The 12,354-nt window shown below is 48.2% G+C and overlaps 1 protein-coding gene across 9 annotated transcripts in view; it reads right to left on the reverse strand.

Annotated features, from left to right (window-relative positions):
* Positions 1-12,354, reverse strand: part of LOC115202196 (teneurin-3) — a 425,097-nt gene that overhangs the window by 21,621 nt on the left and 391,122 nt on the right. For all 9 annotated transcript variants that reach the window (XM_029766158.1, XM_029766159.1, XM_029766165.1 and 6 more), the window contains 2 exons: positions 9,300-9,532; positions 3,469-3,623 (listed from right to left, as the gene is read on the reverse strand). In XM_029766158.1, the coding sequence (XP_029622018.1) occupies positions 3,469-3,623; positions 9,300-9,532 (388 nt within the window). The remainder of the gene's footprint in view (positions 1-3,468; positions 3,624-9,299; positions 9,533-12,354) is intronic.

Below are 12,354 nucleotides of genomic sequence, written 5' to 3' on the forward strand. Positions count from 1 at the left end.
GACGTAAACGTTAAAGTTTTATTGTCTAAACGAGACTTCTCTCTCATCCTCTTTCCATCTCCCGGTGGAGGAGCGGGGTACGCTGGCGGACAAAATGTGATGGTAAAGATGATATGAAGAGAACACACACACACACACACATACTCCAGCCCCCCAGCCCAACCAACCCCCAAAACACACACACTTCTGCACCATTAGTGTTGTAGAGCTCCGGGCACAGCGGTAGTTAGGGACCTGTCGTCTTCGCCCCACCCCCGACCCTGAGTGACCTGGCAGGTTAAGCGCCTCAGCAGAGGACCATTAAACGCTAATGACGCTTTTAGCCTTCAGCTCGACCACATGAAAGCGCTTCCTTGCCAGTTACAGACCATGCATTATACATGGCTAAAGCTGCACTATAAAGAGCCACTATTTGGGCACTTGGTACCATGCAGTGACTGGAAGACAGACTGTGTTTCTTCCTTCGTCTCTCAAAGTGCTACAAATACTTAACCCCTGCTTTTTCCCCTGTGGAAATGGAAGTGGAGGAAAATGAAATGACAACAGAGCGTTCCTGTCTATTCAGATGCCCAAACACATCAGTTGGTAGCCACTGCAGCGCACGGCGGAGTTCAATCGTCAACTTCTCAACATAGCTCCTGAAGAGAGAGAGCTGGAGAGAGAGAGCTGGAGAGAGAGAGTTGGAGAGAGAGAGCTGGAGAGAGAGAGCTGGAGAGAGAGAGCTGGAGAGAGAGAGCTGGAGAGAGAGAGCTGGAGAGAGAGAGCTGGAGAGAGAGAGCTGGAGAGACAGAGTTGGAGAGAGAGAGCTGGAGAGAGAGAGTTGGAGAGAGAGAGCTGGAGAGAGAGCTGGAGAGAGAGAGTTGGAGAGAGAGAGCTGGAGAGAGAGAGCTGGAGAGACAGAGTTGGAGAGAGTGCTGGAGAGAGAGAGTTGGAGAGAGAGAGGTGGAGAGAGAGAGGTGGAGAGAGAGAGCTGGAGAGAGAGAGCTGGAGAGAGAGAGTTGGAGAGAGAGAGTTGGAGAGAGAGAGCTAGAGAGACAGAGTTGGAGAGAGAGTGCTGGAGAGACAGAGTTGGAGAGAGAGAGTTGGAGAGAGAGAGTTGGAGAGAGAGAGTTGGAGAGAGAGAGCTGGAGAGACAGAGTTGGAGAGAGAGTGCTGGAGAGAGAGAGAGTGGTAGAGCCTTGAAAGCACTGAGGATTTGGAGGGGAGTACAGTAATGTGTATGGGAACATTTTATTTCATACCCCCGCCATGTTGAGGTGACAGTGGTTGGAAGTTGCAGTGTAATGCGTGGATGTGTTTCTGCTGCCTGTTTTAACTGACACAGAGCTGTCTTCGGTTTGTTTTTGCTCCACTGAGTCCCAGGCTGCTTCCTGAATGGTGCACTATATAGGGAATAAGGTGCCATTTGAGACGCAGACAAACTTATTCTCCCTCCCTGGCTGGCTGCGCTACACTGTGTCTCTTCCCCATTCTTCCCCCCAGACCCATGGGTACTGCATATATGTTCCTCTCTGAATAACTCAACTCTGTGTTTCTCTTTCTCTTTGTCACTGGGGACTCTCTCCCTCGCTCTGTGATTGTGACCGTGCAGAGGAGAAGAGGATGAGAAGGAGGAGGAGTGAGTCCAAAGAAGAAAGGAAGAGAGGGATGGAGAGATGGAGAAGAATGATCTGAGTGAATCTCTCTCTGGGATGTCTCTGTCTGTTTTGAGAGACGGGGAATCGGAGGAAGTGAGGTGTAGCGAGGACTGATATAGGGGTAGCTCAGGGCTTACACACACACACACACACACACACACACACACACACACACACACACACACACACACACACACACACACACACACACACACACACACACACACACACACACACACACTGATCTAGCTAGCAGTGGAAGGCACAGGAGACTCAGAGACAACACAACAAATACCTGACTTGCCCACACTGGTTATGCATCACATTAGTTCAGAACACTGTCAATATACTTTCAGTCAGAAAACTGACATTCTCTTGGGCTCTCTCAGTGTGGCAAAAAAACATCAAAAAAACTACCACCATCTAGACAGCACCATCAGTAGCCTATCACTCAAGATAACCCACTTCAGTGCTTCCCTAAAGCTCAAAATAGCCCATTCTGATTGGATAATCCAGGAGAAGCGCCTAGTAAAACCTCCAATAGGGGAGGCCACTTTCAGGAACAGTATTATGATTGACACATCCTATTCCCTCCTAATCCTCATATGATTCCTGTCTATCAACAATAAAGTGAGATCCAAACTGGACCCTGAAATACCTGGAGTTGGATTTGGCCCTTAGAAAGATCTGAGGCTGAGGGCCATAGTGCTGTTTGGGGTTGGGGTCAGTTCCATTTCAATTTGGCAATTCAGGAAGTGAACAACTGTAAAACCTCAATTAGATGCCCAGTTTCAAATGATCACCTGTCCCTTTTAATAGCTGAGCAACTGCACACATTTCAGCAAATAAAAGCCTCTTTCAAATAAACGCCGGGTCGAAATGAATTGTTTTCAAGGTTTAATGCTTGATTTGTTACATTGAAGAATTCAGTAATGACTCAAAAAATGATGACAATCATCAGTTTATATCGCCAATAAGAAACTGCTAGCCATTGGCTGCTAACAGCTGAGAACTGCTAGCTAACTGGCTAGCACAAAAACAGTCAAGCGCTTCGAGAGTACAGAGCCCTAGAAATCGGCAGAACCGACGAAAATGCACAAGGAAAAGTTTCGAATGTTTTTTTTTTAGGTATAATAAGACAAAAGAAACGTGACACAGTGTGTAAATGATAACACATTAGTGCAGGAAATGTGCAAATGAGCAAAAGCTGTGTGCACTCAGGAAATAGACTAAAATAAAAGCCTGTCTCTAATAAGCAACAGTTGTTTTCAGTGATTTAAGCAAATAAACACCCAGGCTAATATTTAAGTTTTATAGTTAAACATTTTTTTTTCTCATTGTGTAATTTCAGTTTACTTCCTGAATTGGTTGAATTGAAATGGAATCGTCCCCAACCCTGGCACTGTAACCTACACCATAGGGCAGAGTTCAGCTGTGTTGGTTGACTGGGGGCAGGTTTGGGGTATAGCGAGTGGCCAGCAGGGGGAGCTTTAGGCCTTTAATAGGGGGCACTGCCACTCAGTAGGGGAGAACACAACACACACTGGCTGGTTCTCCCAGATGAGACAACACCCCTGTCAATACTAGCCAGCCACACCATCTACTACAGTCTACATCAAAGAGGCTATATGGACTGAATGTATATTGCCAAATTAGCACTTTTATGGCTTCAAAATGCTTTATATAGTAAGGGTGATAGAACCATGTTTGTATATGTATGGCTCTGAACGATGACTCAGGGCCGCCATTAAGATAAAGTGAGTCCAGCAAACACTGGAGGTTTGGTGTGTGTTCGTGTTCAGGTGGATGTCCCTGTGTGTATGTGACCCACCTGTCTGATGTGCATGCTGGTGTCACAGGTCAGGGGTCGTGCTGAGGTGAGGTCGTTGGAGCCCAACAGGGTGGAGATGATCCCGTTACGATCCACCTTCCTGATCATGGTCCCGTCTACGAAGTAGATGTACCCGTTCTTGTCTACCGTAATACCTGGAGTAGTGGGACAGAGAGGGAAAGTGATGAGAGGTAAGAAGTAGATGTACCCGTTCTTATCTACCGTAATACCTGGAGTAGTGGGACAGAGAGGGAAAGTGATGAGAGGTAAGAAGTAGATGTACCCGTTCTGTTCTTATCTACCGTAATACCTGGAGTAGTGGGACAGAGAGGGAAAGTGATGAGAGGTAAGAAGTAGATGTACCTGTTCTTATCTACCGTAATACCTGGAGTAGTGGGACAGAGAGGGAAAGTGATGAGAGGTAAGAAGTAGATGTACCCGTTCTTATCTACCGTAATACCTGGAGTAGTGGGACAGAGAGGGAAAGTGATGAGAGGTAAGAAGTAGATGTACCCGTTCTTATCTACCGTAATACCTGGAGTAGAAGCAGAGAGATGGAGACTGAGATATTTGGATGTACATTACACATACCTGCGTACGTGCACATTCAGTACACATTGAGTACACATTCACACAGACATACTATACGCACATACACACTCCCATGCACACGGATGTGTGCGCACACAGCACCTGCCAGCCTGTGTATGTACAACGTGTTCGTGTGTATGAGTGTGGCTTGGGCATTTTTCAGGTCACCGCAGAAGGAAACACCCGGTGAATAATTCACATTTTGATGTCTAGTAGTGAATTATTTCACAGGGCAAAAGAGGAAGGGAGGAAGGGGGGAGGGAAAATAAGCCATTTTCAGCGCCGTCTCTGCATTTTAAAACCCCCCCAAAATAGGAACAATAGAACAGAATCAAATCAAATGTGTGAATCCATAACTGTCTCTATTTTGGGGACGAGAGCCTAGAAGAGAGGAGGAAGGGAAGAAAAGACCCATGTTTCTGGTGGGAGGGAAGGATGGAGGGAGGGAGGAGTAGGGGGGTTAGTTCATCTTGACTTCACATCCAAATGGATGAGAAACAGACTGTTGCTATGGTTGCGACAACAGCGGCTAAAAGCAACTTCTCTCCCTCCTTTCTCCTGTGTGTGTGTGTATCTGAGGGTCCGCGCTCCTGAGGCGGTGTGTGTACCTGCTCCACCGCTGATCCTGTAGGGAGGGGGAGGAGGGGGAGGAGGGGGAGGTGAAGGGAAAGAGGGATGGAGGAGGAGGGGTGTAAAAACCCCTGCCGCATTCCGCCATGACCAGCAAGCTAATCAAAGGAGAGACAGATGAAGAGGGGAGGAGGATGGAATGAGAGGAGGAAGAGGGAGGGAGGAGAGAAGAGAGAGAGGAGGAGAGAAGAGAGAGAGGAGGAGAGAAGAGAGGGAGGAGGTGATAAGAGATGCTGAGTGGAGAGGGTGGGATGAAAAGAAGGGAGAATAGGAGAGGAGTGGCAAGGCTGAGAGGCGGCATGTTGGAAATGAAAACACTCTCGCTCTCTCTTCTCTCCATCCCCCTCTCTCTCTAAGCCATCTGCTGCTAGCGACGGCTCGCTAACATTTATTTGCATTTCTCTACTCTCTCTTTCCCTCTCTCACACGTTCCCGCCCTCCTAATGGTCTTCCGACTCGCTCTCTAACTGCAGTTTAACAGGCAACTGTGTGCGTGTGTGTGTGTGAGAGAGAGATAATGTGTGTGTGTGTCTAAAGGCTCTCTCCATTAAAATCTAGACTAAAAGCTTGTGCCTGCCAAAATCGCCCAGCTACTGCTCAGCCACCTCTCACCTCATTACCGCTGGGGTGTGTGTGTGATAGTCACACCTGTGGGTTACAGACAGGTTTTATGGGGGCTGGCTGGTGCGGCGGGACAGACAGACTGACAGATTGCCTGAAGCGGAGTGTTGGAGGCCATACTAAGTGGAGTGTTGGAGGCCATACTAAGTGGAGTGTTGGAGGCCATACTAAGTGGAGTGTTGGAGGCCATACTAAGTGGAGTGTTGGAGGCCATACTAAGTGGAGCGTTGGAGGCCATACTAAGTGGAGTGTTGGAGGCCATACTAAGTGGAGTGTTGGAGGCCATACTAAGTGGAGTGTTGGAGGCCATACTAAGTGGAGTGTTGGAGGCCATACTAAGTGGAGTGTTGGAGGCCATACTAAGCGGAGTGTTGGAGGCCATACTAAGCGGAGTGTTGGAGGCCATACTAAGTGGAGTGTTGGAGGCCATACTAAGTGGAGTGTTGGAGGCCATACTAAGTGGAGTGTTGGAGGCCATACTAAGCGGAGTGTTGGAGGCCATACTAAGCGGAGTGTTGGAGGCCATACTAAGCGGAGTGTTGGAGGCCATACTAAGCGGAGTGTTGGAGGCCATACTAAGTGGAGTGTTGGAGGCCATACTAAGCGGAGTGTTGGAGGCCATACTAAGCGGAGTGTTGGAGGCCATACTAAGCGGAGTGTTGGAGGCCATACTAAGCGGAGTGTTGGAGGCCATACTAAGCGGAGTGTTGGAGTCCATACTAAGTGGAGTGTTGGAAGCCATACTAAGCGGAGTGTTGGAGGCCATACTAAGCGGAGTGTTGGAGACCATACTAAGCGGAGTGTTGGAGGCCATACTAAGCGGAGTGTTGGAGGCCATACTAAGTGGAGTGTTGGAGGCCATACTAAGTGGAGTGTTGGAGGCCATATTAAGTGGAGTGTTGGAGGCCATACTAAGTGGAGTGTTGGAGGCCATACTAAGCGGAGTGTTGGAGGCCATACTAAGTGGAGTGTTGGAGGCCATACTAAGAGGAGTGTTGGAGGCCATACTAAGTGGAGTGTTGGAGGCCATACTAAGTGGAGTGTTGGAGGCCATACTAAGCGGAGTGTTGGAGGCCATACTAAGCGAAGTGTTGGAGGCCATACTAAGTGGAGTGTTGGAGGCCATACTAAGCGAAGTGTTGGAGGCCATACTAAGTGGAGTGTTGGAGGCCATACTAAGCGGAGTGTTGGAGGCCATTACTAAGTGGAGTGTTGGAGGCCATACTAAGTGGAGTGTTGGAGGCCATACTAAGTGGAGTGTTGGAGGCCATACTAAGTGGAGTGTTGGAGGCCATACTAAGTGGAGCGTTGGAGGCCATACTAAGTGGAGTGTTGGAGGCCATACTAAGTGGAGTGTTGGAGGCCATACTAAGTGGAGTGTTGGAGGCCATACTAAGTGGAGTGTTGGAGGCCATACTAAGTGGAGTGTTGGAGGCCATACTAAGCGGAGTGTTGGAGGCCATACTAAGCGGAGTGTTGGAGGCCATACTAAGTGGAGTGTTGGAGGCCATACTAAGTGGAGTGTTGGAGGCCATACTAAGTGGAGTGTTGGAGGCCATACTAAGCGGAGTGTTGGAGGCCATACTAAGCGGAGTGTTGGAGGCCATACTAAGCGGAGTGTTGGAGGCCATACTAAGCGGAGTGTTGGAGGCCATACTAAGCGGAGTGTTGGAGGCCATACTAAGCGGAGTGTTGGAGGCCATACTAAGCGGAGTGTTGGAGGCCATACTAAGCGGAGTGTTGGAGGCCATACTAAGCGGAGTGTTGGAGGCCATACTAAGCGGAGTGTTGGAGGCCATACTAAGCGGAGTGTTGGAGTCCATACTAAGTGGAGTGTTGGAAGCCATACTAAGCGGAGTGTTGGAGGCCATACTAAGCGGAGTGTTGGAGACCATACTAAGCGGAGTGTTGGAGGCCATACTAAGCGGAGTGTTGGAGGCCATACTAAGTGGAGTGTTGGAGGCCATACTAAGTGGAGTGTTGGAGGCCATATTAAGTGGAGTGTTGGAGGCCATACTAAGTGGAGTGTTGGAGGCCATACTAAGCGGAGTGTTGGAGGCCATACTAAGTGGAGTGTTGGAGGCCATACTAAGAGGAGTGTTGGAGGCCATACTAAGTGGAGTGTTGGAGGCCATACTAAGTGGAGTGTTGGAGGCCATACTAAGCGGAGTGTTGGAGGCCATACTAAGCGAAGTGTTGGAGGCCATACTAAGTGGAGTGTTGGAGGCCATACTAAGCGGAGTGTTGGAGGCCATACTAAGTGGAGTGTTGGAGGCCATACTAAGCGGAGTGTTGGAGGCCATACTAAGTGGAGTGTTGGAGGCCATACTAAGTGGAGTGTTGGAGGCCATACTAAGTGGAGTGTTGGAGGCCATACTAAGTGGAGTGTTGGAGGCCATACTAAGTGGAGTGTTGGAGGCCATACTAAGTGGAGTGTTGGAGGCCATACTAAGTGGAGTGTTGGAGGCCATACTAAGTGGAGTGTTGGAGGCCATACTAAGCGGAGTGTTGGAGGCCATACTAAGCGGAGTGTTGGAGGCCATACTAAGTGGAGTGTTGGAGGCCATACTAAGTGGAGGGTTGGAGGCCATACTAAGCGGAGTGTTGGAGGCCATACTAAGCGGAGTGTTGGAGGCCATACTAAGTGGAGTGTTGGAGGCCATACTAAGTGGAGTGTTGGAGGCCATACTAAGTGGAGTGTTGGAGGCCATACTAAGCGGAGTGTTGGAGGCCATACTAAGCGGAGTGTTGGAGGCCATACTAAGTGGAGTGTTGGAGGCCATACTAAGTGGAGTGTTGGAGGCCATACTAAGCGGAGTGTTGGAGGCCATACTAAGTGGAGTGTTGGAGGCCATACTAAGTGGAGTGTTGGAGGCCATACTAAGTGGAGTGTTGGAGGCCATACTAAGTGGAGTGTTGGAGGCCATACTAAGTGGAGTGTTGGAGGCCATACTAAGTGGAGTGTTGGAGGCCATACTAAGTGGAGTGTTGGAGGCCATACTAAGTGGAGTGTTGGAGGCCATACTAAGCGGAGTGTTGGAGGCCATACTAAGCGGAGTGTTGGAGGCCATACTAAGTGGAGTGTTGGAGGCCATACTAAGCGGAGTGTTGGAGGCCATACTAAGCGGAGTGTTGGAGGCCATACTAAGTGGAGTGTTGGAGGCCATACTAAGTGGAGTGTTGGAGGCCATACTAAGTGGAGTGTTGGAGGCCATACTAAGTGGAGTGTTGGAGGCCATACTAAGCGAGTATGTGGGAAGTTTCTGTCAGTCTGAGTCTGTGTGGTTGTGTTCTAATGCCATGGTAGTATAATGGTAGCATAATGGTAGCATAATGGTAGCATAATGGTAGCATAATGGTAGCATAATGGTAGTATAATGGTAGTATAATGGTAGCATAATGGTAGCATAATAGTAGCATAATGGTAGTATAATGGTAGCATAATGGTAGCATAATGGTAGTATAATGGTAGTATAATGGTAGCATAATGGTAGCATAATAGTAGCATAATGGTAGTATAATGGTAGCATAATGGTAGCATAATGGTAGTATAATGGTAGTATAATGGTAGCATAATGGTAGCATAATAGTAGCATAATGGTAGTATAATGGTAGCATAATGGTAGCATAATGGTAGCATAATGGTAGCATAATGGGGATGGACGCTTGCGGGGTAAGAGTGCTAAAGCCTTTTAACAAGGGCTGGTCTGTTTTTCTCTACAGGGACCTGTGCATGAATTATATGCCAGACCATATAATATGTGTGTGTGTCTGTGTGTGTCTGTGTGTGTGTGTGTGTGTGTGTGTGTGTGTGTGTGTGTGTGCGCGTTTTTGTTGGTGTCTGTACCAATGTCCTGTGTAGTTGTGTGTTTCTCTGTACAGGGCACTGTAAATGTATTATGTCAATCATTTTGTTGTCTGTACCAATTTTCAGCATGTGGCAGTGTGGCAGTGTGTGTGTGTGTGTGTTTATTCCTCTGTCACCCTACCTTTGGGCCCCATGAGGAGGGCCTCTGTGGCCTTGCCCCCGTCCCCGCAGCGTGCCTCGTCGAAGGGGGGACATTGCTCCCCGGTACCCGCCACCACCTCTCCGTTCTGGATCAGCTCCTTGGTGCCCGTCAGGACCTTGGGACGGTAGATACGGCGCGAGTTGGTGTCTGACACGTACAGCTGCCCCGTTACCGGGTCCGTCGCCAGGTAGTACCGGTGGGCCGGGTTGTTGCTACGGAAACCAAAGTGGAGGAAGAGTTGACAGTTAGGGACAGTGGATTGCGACACTACAGAACTCACACTGCAGCCACACTTCACATAAAGATACCGTACCGCCAACAAGGAAACTAAACAAATGAACACAAATGAACATTGAAAATGACAGAGGGGTTCAGGCTGCTGCATTCGTGTTGTGAAAGACCAGAGGGAAGATGAGAGGGCAGCGTCCATTTTGTGCCTGTGGCCCATCATACTAGAGGTGTTAGAGGAGGAGGCACGCGGTTCCACAGTGGCATATGGCCTCAGCCGGGGTGAACCTAATGCGATGCGACTGCCGATCACTACGCGCTCCTAATGATGCCCAGTAACCTGTCACAAACGCTCCATCATCGCCCGCTTGGTGAGCTGGGCGCCGGCGGTTGCCGTAGCGATTGATGAAAGTCAACAACTGATCAACGGGCGTCAATTAGGACGGCTTAAAATAGGGGGAAGGACCCAGACACCTCACGCCGAGGACAGGCTGGCGGTTTCTAATGACACACTCATGGCTAGAGAGATCGAGAGGGAGAGAGACCGAGAGATACAGAGAGAGACACTGTATATATACATAATATGACATTTGAAATGTCTTTATTCTTTTGGAACTTTTGTGAGTGTAATGTTTACTGTTAAATTATTATTGTTTATTTCACTTTTGTTTATTATCTATTTCACTTGCTTTGGCAATGTAGAAATATGTTTCCACTGCTAATAAAGCTCTTAAATTGAAACTTGAGAGAGAAAAAGAGACAGAGAGAGAGAGAAAGAGAGAGAGAGAGAGAGAGAGAGAGAGAGAGAGAGAGAGAGAGAGAGAGAGAGAGAGAGAGAGAGAGAGAGAGAGAGAGAGAGAGAGAGAGAGAGAGGAAAAAGGCCTATATGTTATATAGCCAAGATAAACAGAATAATATTATTATTTTTTAAACATTGGAGGAAAATCTACTTTTGGAGCATTTGACTGTCTTTGCACTTTGCTCTCACTGACACTCCACTGTTCTCCTAGTGCCCACTTCACTTGCAGGTAAAAGTAGACAGGAAAATATTCTGGAAAGTAGCAAACACAGAAGCTTGGCTTTGAATATGAATCTGTCGTCAGCGATTACTCAGTCAAAGCGAGAACGGTTACGAAAGAGTGTCGCTTCGGGCAGGAGTAAAAAAACGGGGAGACAGACACCCCCACTCCTCTATACTGAGGTGAATCTTTACATTTCTTTAACAGATATGACGAGGCAAGTGTTTCTTTGTCACTGTGGGCTAAAGACAAGAAGAATTTACACGGAGGCAAACACAGAGGCAAACACAGAGGCAAACACAGAGGCAAACACAGAGGCAAACACAGAGGCAAACACAGAGGCAAACACAGAGGCAAACACAGAGGCAAACACAGAGGCAAACACAGAGGCAAACACAGAGGCAAACACAGAGGCAAACACAGAGGCAAACACAGAGGCAAACACAGAGGCAAACACAGAGGCAAACACAGAGGCAAACACAGAGGCAAACACAGAGGCAAACAGAGGCAAACAGAGGCAAACACAGAGGCAAACACAGAGGCAAACACAGAGGCAAACACAGAGGCAAACACAGAGGCAAACAGAGGCAAACACAGAGGCAAACACAGAGGCAAACACAGAGGCAAACACAGAGGCAAACAGATAATAAGAAGCTGAAGGTCAAAAGACAAACATCATTGAATGATAACAAATGTGTGTGCGTGACTGTGTGTGTGCGTGGATCCTTCATTAGAATGGTTCTGAGGAGGTTTGAGGTCAATAGTCTCTCCAGTTTACAAAGCTCAGCAGAGCAAGGGAATCAATAACGCTAGTCTTAATGACACTCCCAAATGGAGCGAGACGTCTGGGTGTGTGTCTGTGTCTGTACCGTGTGTGTGTGTCTGTACCGTGTGTGTGTGTGTGTCTGTACCGTGTGTGTGTGTCTGTACCGTGTGTGTGTGTGTCTGTACCGTGTGTGTGTCTGTGTCTGTACCGTGTGTGTGTGTGTGTCTGTACCGTGTGTGTGTGTGTGTACCGTGTGTGTGTGTCTGTACCGTGTGTGTGTGTGTGTCTGTACCGTGTGTGTGTGTGTGTCTGTACCGTGTGTGTGTGTCTGTACCGTGTGTGTGCGTCTGTACCGTGTGTGTGTGTCTGTACCGTGTGTGTCTGTACCGTGTGTATGTGTCTGTGTGTGTGTGTCTGTACCGTGTGTGTATGCGTGTGTGTGTGTGTATGTGTCTGGGTGTATGTGTGTGTGTCTGTGCCGTGTGTGTGTGTCTGTACCGTGTGTGTGTGTGTGTGAGGGCCTAGGATGAATGTGTCTGACACTAAAGGAGTCTCTGTGATGCATTAGACGCCTCGCAAATGAATGGCCCCAAAATGGTTATTAATTCATCACCATTAATTCATAAAGGAACATTATTATTGTTACCCTGAAGTATTGAGGAATGAAAGAGTGGGCTGGGGACACGTTTCTATTTTCACCACTACTGTTACTCTCTATTTTCCATGACTTTCTATTTTCACCATTACTGAAACGATATTCCCAGTCACAGTTATTCCCCATGGCTACATTATCATCATGAGGGAATGTTCTTCATCTCCTCTGATCATTGTCCAGAGATCCCACCCCTCTCTTTCTCCTTGCTGCTGGGTCCCCATCAGCCCATGATGACAGCACAGCACATGACGTCTGACGTATTAAGAATAGGCCTGATTTAGTGCAAACAAACGCTATTCAGGGACAAAGACAGAGAGAGCACCTCTGAGCACCACCACTCCTCTCCTCTTCTCTCTCCTCTGAGCA

The sequence above is a fragment of the Salmo trutta genome, chromosome 11, assembly GCF_901001165.1.
Source record: "Salmo trutta chromosome 11, fSalTru1.1, whole genome shotgun sequence".
NCBI lineage: Eukaryota > Metazoa > Chordata > Actinopteri > Salmoniformes > Salmonidae > Salmo > Salmo trutta.